A 24,198-nucleotide genomic window follows, 5' to 3' on the forward strand; every position below is an offset into this window, starting at 1 on the left:
TATCCGGAACTCCCGCCTTAGCGTCACCTCGGGCAGTCTGTTTGGTGCTGTGGTGGCAGTCCTTGTGTCCTCTTCCTTTGCAGTCACGATGGCAGGCGCAGTGTCTCCTCCTGCTGCTTGTGTCTTCCGCTTGATCTTTTTCTCCAACGCCCCGATTTCCTCTTCCATCTGCTGCTGTAACTTCTGGTACTGCATTTTCAACTTCTCTAACTCACTTGTTTCCTGAACTACAATCTCAGCCTCAGTTTTCCCCAATGCCGGCTTCAGAGAGGCCAGGTAGGACAATACATGCTGCAGATACTGCTGATATGACTCTGCGGACTCTTCACCCTCCTCGATTTCATCTAATGTTGTCTCCACCAAACTGATGAGGGCGCGTCTAGTTTTGCTGGCAAACCCCCCAACAGGTGCGTTACACTTTAGATGCTCACACAAGGAAATGAGCTCCTTCTCCTCCAGTGTCAGCAGTATCCTGCTTACGTCGTCCCTTGCTTCCTCCATGGTCCTCCTTTTTCTCTGTCCATTTATGTTTCTATGCGACTGGGCCGTGGGCTGAATCAACCATCCTCTGCTACCAAAATATGTAGCGTGGTGCAGAATGAAGCTGCCCTCCACTACACATTTAATTTGAAGTCTTTTATTTACTCCTGTAAAGAGCAAACATATACTTTATTATCACCGTTCGCCAAACACACACACACACACACACAGTGATTTCGGACTCAAGTGTGTGCTCTCGTTCTCGGAACGTGTTCGATTTGAACACAGACAAATGATGAACATTTACACTAACATCCAAACGGTAAATAACGTCCGTTGTATGGCTAATCCGGACCATTTTCATCATGTACATTCAATATCAACTTGTTTTTCGAATACAGAGTCAGCTAATCATGTATACCAAACATTGTCAAATTAATCAAATCAACCATATATCTATTTTAAGTTATTTATGTACTCTCCATCCTCCCACTCGCTTGCGGTAACTAAGCAACCAATCCCAACAGCCGTTTTCGGTACGTTACTTTCGCTGACCAATTAACGTTTATAAACAATATCACATATAACGGAACCGGGACCATAAACTACGACACAACATATTCACCCCTCACTTTTTACAATTCTAACTCTTTCCTTTCTTACCTGTAAAGAGCAAACATATACTTTATTATCACCGTTCGCCACACACACACACACACACACACAGTGATTTCGGACTCAAGTGTGTGCTCTCGTTCTCGGAACGTATTAACGCGAGACTTCCCTTGTCCCTGAACACACACAGTGTAGCGAACGCGCTCATCCTGCTGGTCGGAGTTAGACACATACTGCTACATTCATATACATTTTTCAAACAATAAACAAACCTTTTCTTACCATAAAACACAGACAATTTTAACCACACTCTGAACCTGAGCTGTACAAAACGGAAACCATGTCAAACATGCAAACAATAACAATAATAATGTAAGTATATTAACCCACTGATGGCTCTGTATGCCACATAACCATCATCATTTACGAGTCAGTAAAAGGCTTATGATAGGCTATCTGACTAGCGTCTTCTTCATCTGTTGTCTTTCTCTTCTTAGAGAAGTATCTGGACAAGCTCATCTGAAAATGCAGTCAGCAGTTAATACATAATGACGTGTAGATATTAGCTTAATGCTATCAATTAGTTTACCCAAGTTAGCGTCACTGAGTTGGCTAATAAGTCTACCTTTTCTCCGGTAATTCGCTGCCTTATTCCTCACGACTTCACTTCTCTGACTCTCACCTGGTGCCTGACGTGACGTCACTTTCAAGGCCGCGCTCTCGCGAGTAATTAACTCCAATAGGATCCCCCAACCACCCCACTCCCTCCCTCCCCTCTCCTCCCCTCCCCCCACTGTTGCGCTCATCATCACACCGGCTGTGCTGTGAAGGTGGAGAGATGTGGCGGTGGTGCATTTGCGACAATAAAAAAAAAAAGAAAGAAATTTGAAGGCGTGGCGGCTATGATTTAGCACTGGCGGGCCGCCACTGCTAAATGAATGTAGAGGAAACACTGCACCTTATGTAAAATTCATGTTTACATGAGTTATTTTTAAATGGGTTAATCCATCCTTTTATCTATACAGGTCCAGGTTGTGTTTGATGATTATTTATTGATTGATAAATACATGTACTTTTTTAACTTGCTGAATCAGTAGAAACTCACTGTGGAAAATATACCATTTTTATCATTCTATGGCATTTTGCCACACACAACACACTAGTACAGGGTTCTTATTAACTGCACATTGTGGTATGTCATCAATCACCTTTGATATCTGGTTGTTGTCTCCAGGAGGAGCTGACCATCCCCTGAACCCTGAGCAGCAGCAGCCCAACCAGAAGCAGGTGATCCAGCAGCAGTATGTGACATTCAGACCCCACTCACATGCCTACACCAGCCCCATCCTGAAGAAAGGTATCCTGGGAAACTTTGAGCCCAAGGAGCCCGAGCCTCCAGGGGTCCTCAGCGGTCCTGGAGAGGGAGCGAAGCCTTTTATCCTGGGTCCGGAGTACAAAGATTCAGTCCAGGCTTCCATCAAAGAGTTTGGCTTCAACATGGTGGCCAGCGACATGATCTCACTGGACAGAACCATCAGTGATATACGCCATGAAGAGTGAGTGACGCTGTTCATACTGACTGCAAGTCTGCCGCCTTCTTTAATACTGTTGTTTCTTCTAACTGTAATATGCCCTAGATTACTATTACAGGACCACTATAGGAAAAGTTAAATGATCCCTACATCATCTAATGCAAGTACAGGCGGAGTTTTACCAACACACACTAAGAAATGAAGTACAGGACACTGTACCCTAGCAGGGTTCAGCTGTACCTTTTGAACATTGGTACATTTTTGTACCTTCTTCTCTGGACCTCTGAAAGAACATTTCTGTTCCCCTAGTGACAAAAAATTACCTTTATGTCCTGGTACAAAAATATACCCACTGGAAAGGTACAGAATTGGTTCCTTATTAAGTTTTTTGGGGTATTTTTGCCTTTATTTTGATAGGTGAGAGGGACAGGAAAGTCAGGGAGAGAGAGAGAGGGAATAACATGCAGCAAGGGGCAGTGGGTCAGACTCGACCCCACGGCTGCTGCAGTTAGGACTAAACCCATGTGGTGGGCGCTCTACCAGGTGAACCACCGAGGCACCTCCAGAATTGCTACCTTATGAGGTACAGTTGGTGCTATGTGCATTTTGTACCTTTTTATGAGGCAAAAACATTAACAATTAATGACCAAAATTTGTTTTACATGACAATTATTTTACACCTTTAAACAAAATCAACATTTTATATGTAAACTGATCCATTTTCAGTGTTATTTGTTCCAGCACATGAGAAAAAGCAGCTATTCAACATTAAGTTGAAGCATAAGACCGGAGGAGCCATTCACTTATCACTGATTACAACCAAGAGAAATTTCATTTTGGTTTCAGACACAATTCAGGAACAAAGTTCAGTAAAAGTACATTTACAAAACACAAATTCATGACTCGCATACTGTATTACATTCACTTCATTCAGTGTTTTATCACTGGCTTTGTGAGCCTGCCGCATGACCCTACAACATTATTAAAACCATTAGAACAATGTAAAGACTAGCTGAAATCACTAAAACACCCACCTAGCTGTGTTACTTACTACCGCTGTGTTGAGGTCATTTCAGCACCTTACAGGATACTTTTATGAAATATTGACCTTTTGGGTACAAAAACCATATCCCTGTTTCTCTGAGTGCATGAAGCTAGGATCAATTAAATCACTGTGAGCTGTTTAGTTAAAGTAAATGAACACATCAAAGCAAACTGCCCTAGATATCTACCCTAGGGAGTTAAAATAAGTTATTTGACAATGACAGTTATGCTGTGGAATCTGTTCCTGCTTTTCTACACACACACACACACACACACACACACACACACCCACCTACACACACCTACACAAACAGCCCAAACCAGCCCAGACACCTGATGACTGACTCGTCTTTTAAGCAAACACACACACACACACACACACACACAAGGCAGCCAGGTGTGACTCATACATGCTCCACTGAACACACTGCCTTTAACCGGTCTGATACACACAGGTCGGACGGTTGAGCCAATCCTTTACATTAACACGTCATGACTGCACCAGGTTTGGCTTCACTTCACTTCTGAGTCCCACTCGGTGTTTTCAGGAGCTCTAACATGTTCTGACTGCACAGTCCTCACATAATCCACAGGTTTCTTTTCCAGAAAAATTCTCATTATTGCCTTTAAACATCCAGCCAGCACAGGAACACACAGAAACCCCACCCAACTGTTTGTCATTGTTGGTACGTTAGATTTGTCTAAAGACAAACAGCAGATTCCATGACGTATTTAAAAGAGAGTGTGTGTGTGTGTGTGTGTGTGTGTGTGTGTGTGTGTGTGGCTTATAAAGTGGACAGCTCAGTTGTGTCGGAGCAGAGTCAGTCCCACTTAGTTGTTCACAGGAGTTCAGACCAAAAAAAACAATTTGCAACTCTGCAAAGTTTTCAAGGCACGTCCAGCTTTTGTCATGGCGATCACAAGGTAAACAGAAATACAATGTTCATGCTACTAAGTGATTCACCAGGAATGTGCACTCGCAGGTGTTTGGCCATCAAAGAGCCTTGCACATAATGTTAAGTTTTTTCCTAGGACACCCTGCACCCTGTTTTTGAGGGAGCCCTCTGTACTGGCATCCCTGTGTGTTTGACCTGGAATCTGTACTACGAAGCAGGATGTGAGGTTATCGAGATGACTTCAGGTTTAACTCTGGGTTTTCAGTTCTATGACGGTGCTTCACGTGTTACTGGGGTAAATCCCCATGGTAACTGAGTCACCATTCCTACAGGATCTACTAAATAACTACACAATAACTATTAGAGCTTCATTTGACCTGAAAACAGATTCTTTAATCAAAAAGATAACTGACAGTGACGAAGCTTTTACTTTCTTCTTCATCACTGAGCTCAGAGCAACATGACGAGAAATAAAACAACCAACAATGATCCACACACTGTTCAATGTTTCCATGATTAGAAATGAACATTTCAGTCAGACGGTATAATCAGACATCAGCTACTTTTCTTCTCTCCTCTCCTATCACATGTTCATAACAGTTTGTTCATCATCAGACAAAAGAGCAAAATACTCAGTAAGATAATGATTCATGATTCATAATAATTAATTTTCTCTTATTTACAATATCATTAGTCTGACATAAGTCATTGGAAAATATTTCTAGTGTTTCTTTTTTATTCTAGTCATGTGATCATGTTGTTTACATTTCACCTTGTTGAATATCACTTCATGACATCGATTTAACGGAATCGCAGTAAACACAAGTCGCAAGTAAACACAGAGTTAACTGAACCAGGTGATAACCAGCTTCATAGTACAGGTTATCTGGACGGTCAATGTTAAGTTCAGTTAAACCAGATAAATAAAAGTTATCCTTGATAATGTTGAACCTACTTCATGGCACAGGGCTCTGTTAGCTAACTTGGCAGCATATTTAAGGTAAACACAAGAAACTTGTGCTACAGAAAATGGACCAGACTCAGTGAATGGCTCCCTAAGCTTAACATGTCCTATGATAACTGTTACAGTTTTTCTCAGTCGCTTTGGTACATTTCTCGAATCATCCTCGAAATTTGCAAAACAGTAAGTGAATTTCTCAAAACAATTCGTACAAATAGCAAAACACCATGGATTACCTGCAAAAGCCAGTCTCTTGCTCAAAATCCTTAGTTCATCTCTCAAAAGTAAATATCTGTGTCAATGAACATGTCACTGCCATCAGATGAAAAGTCCTTGTGTTATTGTGTACGGATAAGACAGTCAAATTGCTTAGTCGTGTTGTCAATATAACAGTGTCTCTGGAGGGATGTTCTGATGTAAACTATGGCTAAAGTTTCGATGACAATTATTGTAAATTGTAAGTTACACCTTAGTGTATGTGGGAGATTGATTGCAAGAGACTGGACAAGATTCACATTTATGCTTTTACTGTTTTTATTTATTTGTTGACAGACCATGTCATTGTGATACAGAAAGGAAAAAGACAGCACTGCATAGCACAAGAAAAAAACAAAAATAAAGTAGTGCTGCAGTCTTCCTACACCTCCTGATGTTCCTGTCTGTTGGGCCACAAATTCTCATCCACATCACAACGAATATCTTCTCTTGCGATGCAGCGTGGAAAGAATCTTTTAGAGTGTCTTATCCAGCCTCTGCAGGCATCTGCTGTGATGTCATCACAGGCTGTATCCATGGCGGCCAGAAGGGTCATCTGTGTATGTGGCTGGTGATCATATACTTTCCATCTCCATGCTGAGAAAAATTCCTCAATGGGGTTAAGGAATGGGGAGTAGGGTGAGAGGAACTCCATCAGCATCCTGTGGGTCCCAAACCATTGCCTGATGATGTTGGAGCGATGGAAATTGACATTGTCCCAAACTATCACGTACTTTGGCAAGTCATCTCCAATCTGACCCCTGTCTTGTTCAGGGATGAGATCCCTGTAGAGAGTGTCTAAAAAGGTGACAAGACGCTCTGTATTGTATGGCCCAATAATGGGAATATGCGTTAGCACACCATTCTCAGAGATAGCAGCACCCATGGTTATGTTCCCGCCCCGTTGGCCCGGCACATCAACTGTAGCTCTGTGGCTGAAGATATTTCGACCACGTCTTCTGCGTTTCGTTAGGTTGAAGCCAGCCTCATCCATGTAGATGAAGTTGTGCGGTGGTTCACTTGCTTCCAGTTCCATTATACGCTATATCCAGAAGACACAGAATGAGTTTTATGAATTACATGCATTTTCATTTTGGACAAGATACAATTACATCAAATGTATACAGCACATATTGCAACTTCTTTTCTACAGCCATAGCAAATGTGTAAAGGTCACACTTACTGTACTGTATATCACTATACGATGTTGTACTGTTTACTGTGAGGTACAGTTACTGCATGCTCATACGTGTTTTACCTGTACATACTGGTAGCGCAGCTTCTTCACTCTTTCACCATTTCTTTCAAATGGAACAGTGTACAGCTGCTTCATATTCATTTGGTGTCTTTTCAGCCTGTCAGTGGTTGAGATGGTGACTGTTTGGATGTTTTCAAAGATGTTGTTGTCCTCCATAATGGCACTCTTTATCTCCCTTAGTCTTATGGCATTGTTTTCTACAACCATGGTGCAAATAGCCTCCTCCTGTTCAGGTGTGAAAAGGGGCCCTCTGCCACCCCTGTGAAGTTGCCTTGCAGTCCTATGCTGAAAAAATATAGTAATAGAAAACACAAAATTGAGTAAGATAAAATGTCATTGTATAAAATATACTCACTGTATATTGTACACCGTACACAGTTACACAAATTGAGATTAAAAACACATTAAGAATTAATTAACAACAATAAAAATGAAATATAAAAATAAAAACAATACAAAAGTGACAGTGCAATTGGCATCAGATGGAAAAGGCAGTTTTAAACAGATGTGTTTTGAGTTGTGATTTGAAATGGGGGAATGAATCGATATTGCTGAGTTGGGGTGGTAGTAGGTTCCAGAGACGGGGAGCAGAGCAGCTGAATGCTCTACTCCCCATGGTGGTGAGACGGGTGGAGGGGACAGACAGGTGTGTGGAGGAAGATGATCTGAGGGAGCGGGAGGGAGTGGGAACATGAAGGAGGTCGGACAGATATGGGGGGGCGAGGTTGTGGATGGCCTTAAATGTTAATAGAAGGACTTTGAAATGAATACGGAACTGAACCGGTAGCCAGTGGAGCTGTTGGAGGACAGGAGTGATGTGGTGGATGGAGGGGGTATGAGTAATGATACGGGCAGCTGTGTTCTGGACCAATTGAAGTTTATGGAGGGATTTAAGAGGGAGGTGACAGTGATCACTGGCGTCCCAGAGTCACTCCCCTAATGCCAGCCATCATTGCTCCTCACACCACAACTATTTTCTTTATCTTGCCTATGCTACCACAAACAACACCATCATCAACTCTGACAAAACACACTAGCAGATTACACCCCCCACTTAAAAACACTTCCTCTTCCTGGATTTCCTGGAGTCTGTCTATCCTAAGTGCTCCCCCTGCTGGGCCCCCAGCTACCATTACTCCTTCTCATCCAAATCCACTGACTGGATCTTGCTGCCTCATCTGACATGTCCTTTACTATTTTCCTCACACTCTGTCCACTTGCTCCTAACTCCTTTACCAAAGAGACAACAGACCTTGCTACAAATCCTCTACATCCTACTTCCACTGGACAAATCCTAACTCTCCATCCTCGCTGCTCTGCTTCTGCCCCTAACTCTGCATACCTGAGCTTTTTCCTTTCATATGCTTCTTCAACTAAGGCCTCCCACGGAACAGTCAGCTCTACTCCTAGACCACAAGACTATGTCAGGCCTTAGCTTTGTACTGGCTATTTCCTGGGGAACAACAAGCTTTCCTCCTAAATCTACCTGCATTTCCCAATCACAAGCACCTTCTAAGCTGCCTTGCCTCCTTGTTGTCTTACCAACTTTCTCTCCCTCTTGAAAAAACTTGATTGCAACTCTCTTTATTTTAGGCCCTCATAAATTTGCCTGCCTCTGTAACTCTTCAATTCCTGCAGCTAAGCTTTTTAAAACCTGGTTATGTCGCCACGTATACCTGCCTTGCGACAGACTAACCTTACAGCCTGACAGAATGTGCTTTAAAGTAGTAGTTTTAACATAAAGCACTTGTAATCCTTGCCCGGTGTCACATCTCCAGTTTGTTCAGTGATTTAAATATATGGGTCTGTTGTTGTGATTTCTATCAGGGGTTTCTGCTGCTGGAGAAGCAGTCAACCAATCAGAGCTTAGTAAGTAGAAATAAGAATGGGGATGTCATCTTCCTACATAGCCAGCTTGCTATCCAGCACATAGCTGCACTGGTTGTTGTAAGTCAACTTGGGGGGGGGGGGGGGGGGGGGTAGAGTCAGTGGCAAAGTTTGCACCCAGGCTCATCTCTCTCTCCTGCACCTTCACCCAGCTCTCCCGCTGCTGTGCTCTGCTCTCCTCCACTTTGTTTAACAACTCCTCCCTGTCTAATGTTACTTGTCTAATAAGATTACATTAAAAGTGTGAGTAACGTAACGCTAACAGCGTTATATAGTTTACACTCACATCACATCTGATTACAAGTGTGAACATTAAAATACTATTTTTTACCTAACCATCGTCATTTACGAGTCAGTAAAAGGCTTATGATGCTACCTGACTAGCGTCTTCTTCATCTGTTGTCTTTCTCTTCTTAGAGAAGTATCTGAACAAGCTCATCTGAAAATGAAGTCAGCAGTTAATACATAATGACGTGTAGATATTAGCTTAATGCTATCAATTAGTTCACCCAAGTTAGCGTCACTGAGTTGGATAATAAATCTACCTTTTCTCTGGTAATTCGCTGCCTTATTCCTCACGACTACACTTCTCTGACTCTCACCTGGTGCCTGACGTGACGTCACTTTCAAGGCCGCGCTCTCGCGAGTACTTAACTCCAATAGGATCCCCCAACCACCCCACTCCCTCCCTCCCCTCTCCTCCCCTCCCCCCACTGTTGCGCTCATCATCACACCGGCTGTGCTGTGAAGGTAGAGAGATGTGGCGGTGGTGCATTTGCGACAATAAAATAAAAAAAGAAAAGAAATTTGAAGGCGTGGCGGCTATGATTTAGCACTGGCGGGCCGCCACTGCTAAATGAATGTAGAGGAAACACTTTGCTACATAAAGTCTATTAAAAGGCGTTTCTATTATTTTGTCCACCCTATTTATATCAATGGAGTAAGGCTAAATAACAGACACACCTCTCAGTACAGCGTGATACAGCTCAGAATTAACACATGCTACATCACCATGACGATCACACAGTTGAGTTAACAACTCTCTAGAACACTTTGAATAAAAACTGAACATTATCTGCTGCCTTACCTTACACACACACAAACACACACACACACACACACACATACATACACCTGCATAAAGTCAGAGTAGAGCAGCAGTTTAGTCTGCTGTTTAGTCATTGTTATATTTTCACAGACTGTTAGCTTAAACAAGCTAACGTTAGGAGATATGATTCTTGTAAATGTTGTGTGTTGAGTGTCGTTAAAACAGGTGTCAGCTGTCAAAGCTCACTGACAGTAACTAACATTTCAGGACATGAACATGTTGACGACATGTTATATACATGATATAAAGTGAGTAACTGAACTATGTACAGATCTGACGTCTGTCTCTGAGCTGCTCAGATCAGTCTGAACTGTTTCCTCCTGTGGCAGCTTACATATTAGCTTTTAGTCGTCTAGAACTTTCCCAAGTGATCCGCGTCAAATACTAACTATCTCCATGTTTTCTTTTTTTTTGCACAACTTGTGACGGACCTGTTGCTGCACCTGCACTTGCCACTGTTGTTCGCCATGGTTGTTGTTGTTTACTGTGCCTGTCTTCTTCTTGCTGAGTTTGATGTCAGAACACTTGTAGTGTTATTCTACTGCTCTCGAAAGTCCTAGAAGAATAACATCTCCAGCACCTACGATACCTTCAGTACCTTCAGTTCTATAGAAAAACAAGTACCATCCCATTTTCCGATTCCTGAAGTATCGGTTCTCGTGGTTTCCCTACCCGCTGCCCCTCCATTTCTTTTCTAGGAGATTAATCCAAGAGATTTATTTGTTTTTTTCATGTCTGCGCAGAGACGTTGCATTAGAGAGAGAGAGCAGCAACATTCCTGACATTTCTGAATGAATGTAACTGACCTGCACTCTGTGTTCTGTCCCACATCTCCAGGTGTAAGTACTGGCATTATGACGACAGACTGCTGACCTCCAGTGTGGTGATAGTCTTCCATAATGAAGGCTGGTCTACTCTGATGAGAACCGTCCACAGTGTCATCAAGAGGACTCCCAGGAAGTACCTGGCCGAGATTGTCATGATAGATGACTACAGCAACAAAGGTGGGTTTGCTTTGCTCACACGTTATGGCGGCTGGAATAAAATGTGATCTTTGAACATTCCAGCATCAGTTAGTCAGATTTCGGACTCTGTGGTGATGTGCTGCCCCCTGTTAGTTTGGCGTAGGAAACGGGGGGCAGACAGAGGCCAAACTGTCATGGATATATGTGATGTAGCATAACACTGTCGTAGGGAGAGCTGAACTGAAACAGAGGCATTGTGGGTAAGATGGTGGGAAGGGCCGAGATGAGTTGATCAAAGAGGACAGCTGGATGCACATTTTTTAAACAAATATCCTCTGTAAGCAGCTCTAGTGGTGGGCAGAGGTGGACAAAGTCCACAACTCCATCACTGGAGTCTGAGTTTAGATCCTCCAGGTCAAATGCTATGAGTTAAAGTACTGGAGTACTTGATTTTAAAAATACGGAAGTATTCAAAAGTATATTTTTAATGTCAACTCGTTGTATTGATCCATATTTACAGAGCCTGATGACTCACTGACTTATTTGTAAACCTTCAAACACAGACCTCAGATCAGACCATGGTCTCTGGTGAAGAATCTTCTGCCTCATCTTTATCTAATGTCGCCATCGTTAGGACACTGACAGGTTCACACATGAGTGACAGTGGAGGAGTTGGCTTTGATTGGTTCTTCTCCTGTGATCAACACAGTGTATGGTCTATCACATTTTCAAAATAAAAGAATATTCATTCGCTGACTAAAAGCTCTGCTTCAAAGAGTCCCTCATAGAAATGGGTTGGAGTCAGTACAATATTTGTCTTTAAGTGTAGGGGAGTTTTTTCTAAAAAGAAATAAAAAATACTCAAGTAAAGTACAGATACTCAAAAAATATATTTAGTACAGTACTGAAGTAAAGTTCCATCTGTGTGTGTGTGTGTGTGTGTGTGTGTGTGTGTGTGTGTGTTAGTCCATCTGAAGGAGCGCTTGGAGGAGTACATCAAACAATGGAACGGTCTCGTCAAACTCTTCAGAAATGAGAAGAGAGAAGGACTGATCCAGGCCAGGAGTATAGGAGCCAAGAAGGCTGCTAAAGGACAGGTATCGTGGTCTCAGTGCTGCTGCGTCTCTGGACCTGTCACTGTTGCTGTTACTAGTGTGTGGATGTTTATGAGGGCTGGGTATCACCACTGGTTTCCTGAATGAGATTCTAAGAGAAGTAATGCTGTCAATTGTTCCTCTGACCTGGTGCAGTATTAAGGGGGGGCACACAAGTTGCACACAAGTTGCACAAGTAAAGTCTGTGTGGATCACGTGAAAGAGAAACATCCAGGTGTTTGTGTGCGTTTGTCTTTTAGGTGCTGATCTACCTGGACGCTCACTGTGAGGTTGGAATCAACTGGTATGCTCCACTGATTGCTCCTATTTCAAAAGACAGGTAACACACACACACACACACCTGTTCAGCCTCATCATGTGATAATAGCTGTCACAGAGTTCTGAGTTTATAAGACTGGCTCTCATCAAAAAGAAATTGTTTATTACGCAATTAAAGTCAGTTGTGGAGTTTCGTATGCTTGACCCTTTGTGTGTTGGACAGAGTTTGGTACAAACAGGATTAGATATTTTATGCTGCCATTTCTTTAGTTTATTATTAACCTACTGTTGGTGCATGCGGACATGCACATGGTCGTTTTTACACAGAATATCATCAGTAATGGTTGTATTTCCATATCTGTGATCTCACCTTTACCACCTAAACCAGTGGTTCCCAACCTGTGGGCCGGGATATTGCAAGTGGGCTGTAAAATCATTTGCCAAACAGTAGGCTGCAATTTTGGTAAAAATATTAAATGTTTTTAAATGTTTTAAAATGACATGATATTTAAAAACATTAAGATGTATAAAAACTTTCATTTTTTAAATTTATTTTCGTATCAAGGCAATTCACTGTAATTCAACAATCATAGGAACCTTTATGTTGTCACTGTTGGATCACATTGTTTACTTGTTTGCTATCAAAATGGAGAGCTGGTTAGCAACAGGAAAAGGAGACAGATTGTGAATCGACAAGTGATCTCTCCGCTTTAAACAAAAAAGAAATGTTCCATTGTTATCATTAAAATAAAAAGTGCGCTGTGTATTATTTGTTATGTCATTGGATGTGGACCGCCAACATCTTTGAGATTTTTAAGTGGGCCCTAAGCTGGAAAAGGTTGGGAACCACAGATCTAAACTACATGATGCATGTATCGCCTAATACAAGACATATACTATTATTATATATTATCCATATGTAACATAGTGATGATTTTCTTTTCTGTCCTGACGCATTGATAATGATTTATGAGCTGCTTATACTTTACAGAAAGTCAACATGTTTGACTTATGAGCTCTGAAACCTGAAACATCATATTTCAGTCATCTGAAATCGGCTCCAGCTCTCAGCGTCAGTGATGTGAACACAACACCCGGATGAACACGTTCATTTTCCTGCTGTAATGTCTTTCAGAGCACAAACACTGTAACACACCTGTCACCTGTCCAGCACGCTGCTGTTAAACCAGAGACACTGCAGCTACACTGCGCTCAGGAATGAAAGAGTGAGCCCAGGTCTTTTCAAAGTGGCTAGGGTCTTTTCTCCCGAGTCCAACAAGTTTACTACGAGAACCAACTGTTAACTTACCGTCTTATACATCCCACAGCTTGACATGAGCAGTCGTTATGAGACAGTCAACATTATTCTCAGCAGCCAGTTAGCTCTCTGTCCGACCTGACCCCGACTTGCTCTGACGTGATGCAAATGTAGGCAACAATAACAGCGGATCTTTGGAGCCAGGCGCCATGTGTGCTCTCCACTGACTGCAAACCCCTCAGGGCATGATGGGAAACGCCTTGAGTGTACTAGATCTAACAGCTGATTGGTTTAGATCAACGACGTGACATTTTATGAAAACGTTTCATTTTTCCCACAATCGTCCCACTGTTCAATAGGAAAATTACTGATTTAATTTAATTTAAGCAACACAAAACCTTTTGATAAGTGGGTGTGAGGTTCGTTAAAATAACATCTAATCATCATAGTCCAATACAGACAAGGTGTGTGTGTGTGTGTGTGTGTGTGTGTGTGTGTGTGTGTGTGTGTGTGTGTGTGTGTGTGTGTGTGTGTGTGTGTGTGTGTGTGTGTGTGTGTGTGTGTGTGTGTGTGTGTGTGTGTGTGTGTGTGTGTGTGTGTAGGACAGTATGCACAGTACCACTGATAGACTATATAGATGGTAATGAGTACAGTATGGAGCCCCAGCAAGGTGGAGATGAGGACGGCCTGGCTAGAGGAGCATGGGATTGGAGCCTGCTCTGGAAGAGAGTCCCACTTAGCCAGAGAGAGAAGGCCAAAAGAAAGTACACCACCCAGCCCTACCGGTACTCACTCCACAGCCAGCATGCTAACACTCATCCCTGTTCTGTTTGTGTCTCTGTCTCCAATCCCTTCATCCCACCTGTCCTATTCTCCGCTGCTGTCTCGCTCTGTCTCGGTCTCTGACACTCCACCCCATGTCTTTGTGTTTTTACTGGCACTGCTGTCCATATTGTCCTGTTTTTTCCCCCTTCATGTACACCACCCCTACACCTCTTCCCCCCATGTATCTTGTATGCATGGCCCCACCCCCATTCCGTCAGAACGGTGTGTACGGTGCCTCTGATCGACTCCATCCATGGCCAGAAGTTCACCATCGAGCCCCAGGGTGGAGGAGACCAGGACGGCTTTGCTAGAGGAGCGTGGGACTGGAGCATGCTCTGGAAGAGAGTTCCTCTGGGTGACAGAGAAAAAGCACTCAGAAAAACTCACACTGAGCCATATAGGTACAGAACATGATGCGTCCTGACTAATCCTGTCAGTGTCAACACAGAGGACAAACATATCCCAGCTAACCTGGAACAATGCTAACGATATGTACATACATTAGATTAAGACTACTGCAGCAACCAACTAGTGAAGAAATGCTAATCCCAGAAATATGTGGACCGGGTAGTATGAGTACCATCGGCTGATATTAAACACAAATTTAGGATGTTTAAATTTGGAAAACTAGCCTAACTCTTACTGCATATCATAACTAACCAACTAAACCAAACCTACCTCCCTCCGAGGGAATATCTGACTCCTGTCCTGTCCATTGGCTGCTGCTGTGCTCTAATGTCTCTACTACTGGGAGTTGATTGGCGTTTCACCACAGTGTGCTGTGGCCCTGTCTCTTTGTGTAGTCTTCTACTCTCAGTCTGACTCTGCTGTTTGTGGTGTAACTGCAGTAATTAAGGCCAATTTCCTATTTGTTTTGGGGAGGGAGGGTCTGTGAAGCTATTTTCTTTTTAACCCAGGGACTGACAACTTTACAACACTGCCTTCAGTGAGCAATGATTGAGTCTTGATCTAAAGGCCGTGGGTTTGTCTTGGGAAATTTGGTCAGGTCTACAGGGGAGCTTCTGGTGTGAATCGGGTTCGGACTGGGGCACCATCACCCCCACCTCCCCCCAATCACTTCTTCATCCATTGTGCCTTGCTGTCAGTCTGTTTTTCCCCTCAGTTTTGCTTTCATTACTTTCTCATTTTGCCTGTCTCTGTGTCAGTCTGCTCTTGTCTCTTCTGTGTTCTCATTGTTATTAATACTGACTGAGGGACTGACTGTGTAGTAGCTTGAAATGGAGAAACCTTTAGAGTGAAGAGTAATGTTGAGCTACACAGTGATGCACCTGTGTGAGCATGTGTCTACATGTCTGTTTCTGGATGTGTGTGTCTGTCTTTGTACCTAGGTCTCCAGCCATGGCAGGTGGTCTCTTTGCCATAGAGAGAGAATTCTTCTTTGAGCTGGGTCTGTATGACCCCGGACTGCAGATATGGGGAGGAGAGAATTTTGAAATCTCATACAAGGTAGACATGGAATAGTCCAGTTTATACAGGCTGAGGCTGAAAGATCATTTTAAAGGCTTTAGAACAATATTCTCTCTCTCTCTCCCTCTCTCTCTCTCTCTCTCTCTCTGTATAGATCTGGCAGTGTGGCGGCCAGCTTCTCTTCGTACCATGTTCTCGTGTTGGCCATATTTACAGACTTCAGGGATGGCAAGGGAACCCTCCACCTGCACATGTTGGATCCTCACCCACTCTGAAGGTGTAGCCACTAATCAGATGTATAGTCACATTTTACATGTTTACATTCTTCCAACACTTAAAGTTAGCTATAAAAACGTGAGTGTGTGTGTGTGTACAGAACTATGTTCGTGTGGTGGAGGTATGGTGGGATGAATATAAGGACTACTTCTACGCCAGTCGCCCTGAAACTCTCACTCTGGCCTACGGAGACATCAGTGAGCTCAAACGCTTCAGGTATAACACACATATAACAAAATAATGCAAACTTTTATTTCTAATAGATGCTCAAACTTTTTATTCGTCTCACTTAATCAATCAAATGCCCACCTAAAGACTCTGCACACTGTGACTTTTAGTCTGAGTACAGTTTAGGACCAAATCTTTTACAAAGTGACTGCTGCTATGATCCACATCTGTAAACCAGCCATTACAATATTGCGTGAAATGACTGAATACACTAGCTTATTGCTGCTACTGCAGCAATGCTTGTTTACTGTTGCTACGTGTTCACAACATGGGAGCGGTACAGACCAATGACATTGTGTTGAAGACATGTCTCTATTTGCGCCTCTTTTCCTTCCATTCACGTTGTAGTGCTTCGATTCACCACAAAATCTCTGCACAAGTGGACGTCACACAAACTGACACAGAGTGCAACCGTCACACTCTGACATGGACTGAACTTAGAAAATTCATGTGAATGCAACAATTTTCTCAGTCGGGAACTTTTTTCTGATTATTCCAACATTACATGAATGCAGGTCAGAGACATCTCTGTTCTTGACCACAGACTGTAAATAAAGATAGACATCAGAAGCTTAAAGTGAGCTGCTCCACCTTCACCATCTTGGCAGTGCTTGACTCCTCCTCTAACTCCCAGCTAATCCATAAATGGGCAAGGAGGAGCAGCATGCATGGACTTTGGGCATGCTGGTTTAATAACAGTATCATTAGCACAGCTGGGCGTCTTGCTCGAAGGCTAACCCAAGGTGAATTCATTTGCTGGTTAATTAGCAAGTTGACAACCAACCTAACCTAACAATCCAGGTAGTGAATACAGACACAAACACCTGCTAATCAATGGTAACATAAAAATTAAATCATACTAGAATTTCACTCACTAGCCACATGTCAGTCAAAGAGGCCACGCCCTCAATTCTCCATAACTTTAGTCTTTAATAAAATGTAAACAAGTTATATAAGCAGTTGTCATGAGGGAGGAAATTAGCGTGGAGACCAAAACAGTTTTTGTATCAGGCTGTAAACATGTTTATTTCTGTTGTAAAGTTAGCCATTTTAACATGGGAGTCTATGGGGATTGACTCACTGTTTGAGCCAGCTAACCCTAGTGGTCATTAGACGAACTGCAGGAACTGAGGAATTAGTTCTTCAGTGTTGATGCTTCATGTTTCAGCCCCAGATGTTGATGCTTCTTTTAACTGATGAATGGCACAGCGCTGCAACACTTGTTTAATTAAAGGCATTCGTTTATAAGCTGTCTGTTACTTTACAATAGTAGTAAGTGCAAGTTTTTGTCATGTGTAACATTACTGTAGCAGAAAGCAGCTTGATCATGGTGACAGCACAACAGACATTAACTAAGGTGAGTTTGCTGGCTGGTCTTGTTGTTTTTTTTGTTTTTTTTTACACCATCAAACTGCAGTCCCTCACCTACGGCATTCAGAACTGAACTGAAGTGTGACACTCACTGCTGTGACTGAGAGGGATGAGATGAAAAAAAAAAAATCTAAAATCACTACAACACAAGTGATATACACTGTGCCCTGTAAAGGCTCTTCAAAGGGTTGGGTTAGTGTCAAAGGACTTTTTATTTTTAGAAGTGGTTATGAAATGAATAAATGATTATGTCACAGTCAAAGAGTGGTGGTTGTTAGTGAATTGCTGTTTGTTGTCTGGACTTGTTGTCAGGGAGGAACATCGATGCAAGAGCTTCAAATGGTTCATGGAGGAAATAGCGTACGACATCCCCCTGCACTACCCTCTGCCTCCGAAAAATGTGGAGTGGGGGGAGGTAGGTGCACACACACACACACACACACACACACACACACACACACACACAGCTTGTTTGAACCATGTAATGAAATATCCTCTGACAGCAGATTGTGTGTGTGTGTCCTTCTCTGTGTGTGTAGATTCGCGGCTTTGAGACAAGTTACTGTATTGACAGCATGGGACACACCAATGGAGGCAATGTGGAAATAGGACCGTGCCACAGGATGGGGGGCAACCAGGTAAAGGAACACTTCAGTCTCCTTTAGCACAGCTCAGTCCAGATGAGACTGATCTGGATCTGGTTTGGTTTGGTCTTTGATGAGTTTGTCAGACAGAGAATTGCAGAAGCAATATGTGGCCTTTCTGAGCTACTTTAGATGAGTGGACTCTATGTCTTCCAGTGAAGGACAGTTTTTATTCCTCTGCCTGGCGACAGAGCAGGAGCGGCCATATTGTTTTCATGTTGTCCGTCTATCCCATTCTTGTGGACACGATATCTCAGTAACACCTTGAACACCTTCTTCAAGTTTGGCACAATGTCAATGAGTTATTGACACTATTAGATTTTATTCAATGTTTTCCACTTGAGTTTCCTTAATGAGTTATGAATCCTTTTTATGTTTTTTTAATTTACTTACAGACCATTAATTGTAGCCTCATTCTATCTGAGCCAGTGATAGTAATTCATCATTATTTACTGTTGAAAAGGTGTTTAAGTTAAACTCATTTTGGATGTCAATCTTACATAAATATTTGCTGCTTAACAATCAGTGTTAAATATAACAAGTGAAGACTTAGGCAGCTCGACTTTTAAACTGCCTTTAGTCCAGTCTTAAAGTTTTTTCAGCTGCACACATGTTCACGTCATCTCTAATAGGACAACTATGATTGAACTGACATCAGAGCGACCAATCACAACATGAGGAATAAATATTCATTGATTCATCAATGCACAGTAAGCAATTGAGTGCAGATGTTAAAGTGATATCTAATATCAACTCTGTGGAACAAAGAGTTGTACCTCAGGGCATCTAGTACTTTACCCTGCAATCTGATCCATTTGTGTGTGTGTGTGTGTGTGTGTGTGTGTGTGTGTGTGTGTGTGTGTGTGCATGTGTGTGCGTGTGTGCGTGTGTGTGTGTGTGTGTGTGTGTGTGTGTGTGTGTGTGTGTGTGTGTGTGCGTGTTTGTGTGTAGTTGTTCCGTATCAATGAAGCCAACCAGTTGATGCAGTACGACCAGTGCCTGACCAGAGGAGTTGATAATTCAGCTGTCATTATCACACACTGTGACCAGAACCAGCACACTGAGTGGAAGTACTTCAAGGTGACACACACACACACACACAGAAGTGTTTATTAACAGTGGAAAGTGTTGGATTGACCAAGAAGCCTGTTTCTCTCTCTGTCCATCCAGGATCTCCATCGGTTCACTCATGTGCAAACAGGTAAATATCTGCACCACAGAAAATACTTTTCATATATTCATCATCATCATCATCATCAGAAGGATTAGGACATTCAGTGACAGCCTGCGCACAGCCTGAGAGCGTCCACCCTGTCAGTGTGGCCTGTAGCTCCACGAGAGGAGAAAACACTGACATGTGATCAGGTGTGTTCAGGTGAAGCAGATGCTGAACACACTCAGGTTTGGTCATTGCACTCTGAGCGGCCTGTGATGTGGAGTTAGGTTCTGCTGCACAGCCTCTGTGCAGCTTCTGGGATCCACAAGGATTAATCGTGTTGTGTAACACACAGTAGTAGTAACACCAGGACCACACGGTCTGTGTTGTGTGAGCGTGGCGGCTGACATCACTCAGCTGCTGTGGAGAAGCTGGCATGTGTGTGTTCACGCTTGCTGCCTCTCTGCTGCAGCAGATTACTGAATGTTTTTCTTTTCATTATTAGTTAATTTCTCTTTTTTTTTTTTTTTTTTTTTTTTAAACGTTTTTATGTCTATATCATATTCAGAGTCAGCCTAAAGAGAAACTATGGTGGAAGGTGGAAGTTGTATGTGTTGTTGCTGCTATGATGTCACTATAACATCACCAGGAGACATGTCACATATGAAAAATAAGCAAGACACCGAATCTCTAGATCAGTGGTTGGCACCTGGCGTCCCGTGGGCCAAATCTGGTTCCACAGATTATTATATGATTTTTTTTTTTTACAGTCACAGAATCCCTTCCTCCTTAGCGTTTTTGCCTAGAAAAATAAGAAACCCCCCCCCCAAATAAAAACCAAGACATTTCGCAGCTGCAACACAGTGTGTTCTGACCTAATGTTCATCTGTATTCTCCAAACAGGGAAATGTCTGGACCGCTCTGACCTGCTGCACAAAGTGTTCATATCAGACTGTGACACCAGTAAAACCACTCAGAAATGGGAGATGAACAACATCGTGGCCGTATGAAGACTAGAGGAGCAGCAGGAGCTGGGAGAGCAACACAGTGACTGTATGAAGACATACACACTGATTAACACGCCAAGAAACACATCCATGCTATAAGTTTACAGGTCTGTCGAGCTGACACTGTCCTTTTGAAGAAAAACTTGTCATGAGCCGGTCATTGTCAGAGTGTCTACTGTTCACAGCTTCAATCCAAAACTGCTGCCACCAGCCAAAATATGCCTCAGTCAAACTTTAGTCCACATGTTCATCCATGATACAGACACACAGATACTCCAGGTGGCAGAAGAGCTGGTGATGTGGAGGCTGAAGCTGCTGGTTCACTGAACTGAAAACATGTTGGGCTCTGTCTCTGTCTCGGTCCTTCATGATGCTCGTGTTTACACTATGTCTCTATCTGTTCTTTTGGGCTCTCAGGTCTTTTCTAAACCACTCGATGATTTATGAAATTAATCATATTAATTCTAACTATTGAACAGTCTTGCTCTTATTAGACTTTTTCAATCAACTGCTAGCCAAACTGATTAGCTCACTTACCAAAGAGTCTTTTTTTTCTTTTTTTTTTTTTTTTTGGTGGAAGATTTAGTCACATCATCAGTGTGTTTAACCAGGTGTTTGTACATACACATCATCCTTGGCATCATCCTTGCTTTTGTCTGAAAGGCAGGTTTGGATGGCTTTCAAGCTGGAACAATATGTCAAACAGGATGTCAGAAACAAAGCATTTAATAGAAATATCAAAGGAGGAAACTCAGGTGAGCAGAATCTGTTCAATAGACTGGGAAATTAGTAATCCGCTCCGCATTTTTAAAAGTTTTGAAACAAAAATTTGATTGTGTTGACTTGGTGGCATCATGCTGATGTGTGAAGGAGGATATAAACAATCAACATGTGGAAGTGAAAAACTGTCCTGTTTGGTCAGCTGCTTCTGAAAGAGCCAACAGGCCGGCATCAGCATGTCGATGAGACCACATCAGCCTTCCCCTGTGGAGAGAGAGCTAATTAAAGCTCCTGTAGGCAAACGCTGAACAGGCCAAACAAGATTCTGACATTGAATTGTATTTGTTTTTTCTTCACATTTGCACTCCAGAGTCTGTGAACAGCATTTTTAGCATCCCCTGTGGAAGAGGCACGTCTAGGTCGAAGCTAACACAGTAATCTGACAGGTTAATGAATAAGAAGAGCATCAAAAGAAAACCACATAATGAAAACAGAGCAACAGACGCTGGTTTACTCCTAGATGAAGCTTCACAGAGCACTCCTTTCTCTAAAACACCTCAAGGTCCCTCGCCACGTGAAAACCAGCAGTGGTCCATCCCTCAGAGAATATGCTTTCAAATCCACACTAGTAAAACTTCAGTAAAAGTAACTATTCACATTATTTATTTAGTTAACTTTGATTGGCCGTTTGCTTCTGTTGATTTCTGTTGGCTTGAATGAATTTTCATCAGCTCCTACAAACACTGAGATGCTTTAGAGGAGAGCACATCAATATGACGGACTGAGCACTTCTGACCGACCTGCCTTCCTCACAGTCTTGATGACTAATTTAGTAGCTGACCAGTTGACTGTGACTTAGTAACTGCCTGTCTGAAAAGGAAAAAAGAAAAAAAAACACACACACAGGGTTTTTGGGTTGGGAAATGATGCCAGTGAGAAATGCTTATGGTGGGGAATACAACAAAGGAAAAAAAATGTGACTCCTTTTTTTTGGGAAAGAGGGTTTTGGTGTACAGATCATCATGTATGCAATGTTTTGTACAATGTAAATAGATTTCTTTCTAAAGACGATCGTGATGCATTTTGTGAAGGGCCTTGAATGATGTTGTAAATATCTAACTTATAGCAGAGATTTAATAATATGGGCTAAACATTGGGTGACTGAGAAAATAAAAGACCTGATTTTTACTACAACCACTGGGTTGTGTTTTTTTATTGTGTTTTCAAGCAAATGAGTAACTTCTCCTTGAGATGATGCTGGAGTTGGGTCATGTTGGACCCAGAAAACTTAAAGGCTCTATAAATGAGATTTTAAACTTTAATACATCAGCAAAAATCTGTTTTCTATGTATAGTGGAGTAATGGCATCCTGAACAGAGAAGAAGCCACACCCCCTCTGTGCATGATGTAATCTGAGTTTCTCTGCTCTTTGTTTTGGTAGCTGATCCAGCAGTGTGTGCATGTTAGTTCGTGTGAGTCCCTCCCTCTGAAACCATTGGCCCTCCCCTCAGGCTCCACCCACAGGTGATGTCACAGTTCAGTGTGCAGTGTTCAGGTGAAAGCGACCTTCCAGAGTTTCCTCCACTGAGGAAGAAAACCATGTTTCTGTCTAGAAAGGCCACAGACAAAGACAGAGATCGGACCTGAGTTGAGGTGGACTGGACATGGGGTAAGGTGACCAGATTTCTCAAATGGAAAAAGGGGACATTTCCAGTTCAGTGGTCAATATATCATTAAAATATCCAATGTTTTTATCTACTAAAGAAAAAAGGGGGACAGGTCCGGTTTCATGTATTTTGACCGTGGTAACTGTTGTACTGTGATAAACTATGGTAAGGAACAACTGATAAAATGACATCTGGGAAGTCCAATTGTCTGTTTATTCCTCAATTATTTATGTTCTTTAAGTTCATAAAGGTCCACCAATTCAAAAAAATCAAAAGCATTTTGCTTAAACATATTTTTGTGAATATTCTCATGTGAAGTCCATTACCGACTGTTGGGCAACAAGTTTCGGCTGGGGGGCTTTTTGTATATTATTTTTCATTAGTTTACGGCCTAGTTATGAACTCCTAACCAATCAGTGAGCCAACTAATCTCTTCTCTGCCAAGTGATGACAAAAAAGTAAAGAAAAAAAACTGATTGGACAACTATATTTTGATTGTTTTAGCTTATTTTAGAAAAGGTTTAAAGTCTTTTTCCTTGATTGTGGTGCACAGGTGAGTTCTGTTCTTCACTTCGGACCGATGGTGAAAATAGAGACTGGAGGATTTCGTCTCGTACTCTCAGCAGCTCAACTGTAAAAATAAATCAAGCTAAATGACTTGTAATCAGTATGACTCATCTTCACCGGCGGGCCCGTCGTGCTCTCTTCCTCTTCATCACTCGTTAGTCAAGCATTGATCAGCTCCGTCAGCATCATTCATGCAACCCATCCCAGTGGATCAGTCCAAGGCTGAATTTCCTGCCCAGTCCGACCGTGGAGCCAATACTGGTCTGGCTTACTGAGAGGAGAACCCTATGAGCTGCTAAAGCCTCCAGACTCATAACTGGTTTTCTTCTCCTCCATGTGTCAGTAACTTGATGGTTCACAATATGACATGTCTATTTTCACTAGTGACGGTTACAATAGTATGCTAATGTTAGCAAACTTTCTGTTACCCATACCCAGGTGTGTTCTGCAAATGTTGATATTGCTAGCTGGCTAACTCAGCATTGCTGTGGAGTATATCACAGCTATGCTAGTGTGGGCTAATGGTTGTGACTGGATTGTAGTTTGTTGGTTCTCGTGTAGTAGTATTAGTAGTTTTTTCTTCAGTCGTCCCACATTTAATATAAACAATATATGTTCTATGTATTAAATAAGGACTGATCAGGCTCAAGCAAAGAAAAATGCTGATATATGGCTGC

General features: G+C 42.4%; 1 protein-coding gene across 2 annotated transcripts in view; it reads left to right on the forward strand.

Moving 5' to 3' along the window:
* Positions 1-22,481, forward strand: part of galnt7 (UDP-N-acetyl-alpha-D-galactosamine: polypeptide N-acetylgalactosaminyltransferase 7) — a 37,230-nt gene extending 14,749 nt beyond the window's left edge. Inside the window, exons 3-15 of one of the 2 annotated variants that reach the window (XM_056371458.1) lie at positions 2,330-2,651; positions 10,874-11,040; positions 11,968-12,098; positions 12,356-12,435; positions 14,235-14,417; positions 15,807-15,924; positions 16,040-16,162; positions 16,262-16,377; positions 18,073-18,175; positions 18,300-18,398; positions 19,356-19,484; positions 19,575-19,605; positions 20,464-22,481. In XM_056371458.1, coding sequence (XP_056227433.1) covers positions 2,330-2,651; positions 10,874-11,040; positions 11,968-12,098; positions 12,356-12,435; positions 14,235-14,417; positions 15,807-15,924; positions 16,040-16,162; positions 16,262-16,377; positions 18,073-18,175; positions 18,300-18,398; positions 19,356-19,484; positions 19,575-19,605; positions 20,464-20,570 — 1,709 coding nt within the window. In that variant the 3' untranslated portion in view covers positions 20,571-22,481. Of the gene's footprint in view, positions 1-2,329; positions 2,652-10,873; positions 11,041-11,967; positions 12,099-12,355; positions 12,436-14,234; positions 14,418-14,675; positions 14,859-15,806; positions 15,925-16,039; positions 16,163-16,261; positions 16,378-18,072; positions 18,176-18,299; positions 18,399-19,355; positions 19,485-19,574; positions 19,606-20,463 lie in introns of both variants that reach the window. The other variant, XM_056371457.1, reaches the window with a different exon arrangement.
* The last annotated feature ends 1,717 nt before the right edge of the window (positions 22,482-24,198 follow it).

This window comes from Seriola aureovittata, chromosome 3 (assembly GCF_021018895.1).
Source record: "Seriola aureovittata isolate HTS-2021-v1 ecotype China chromosome 3, ASM2101889v1, whole genome shotgun sequence".
NCBI lineage: Eukaryota > Metazoa > Chordata > Actinopteri > Carangiformes > Carangidae > Seriola > Seriola aureovittata.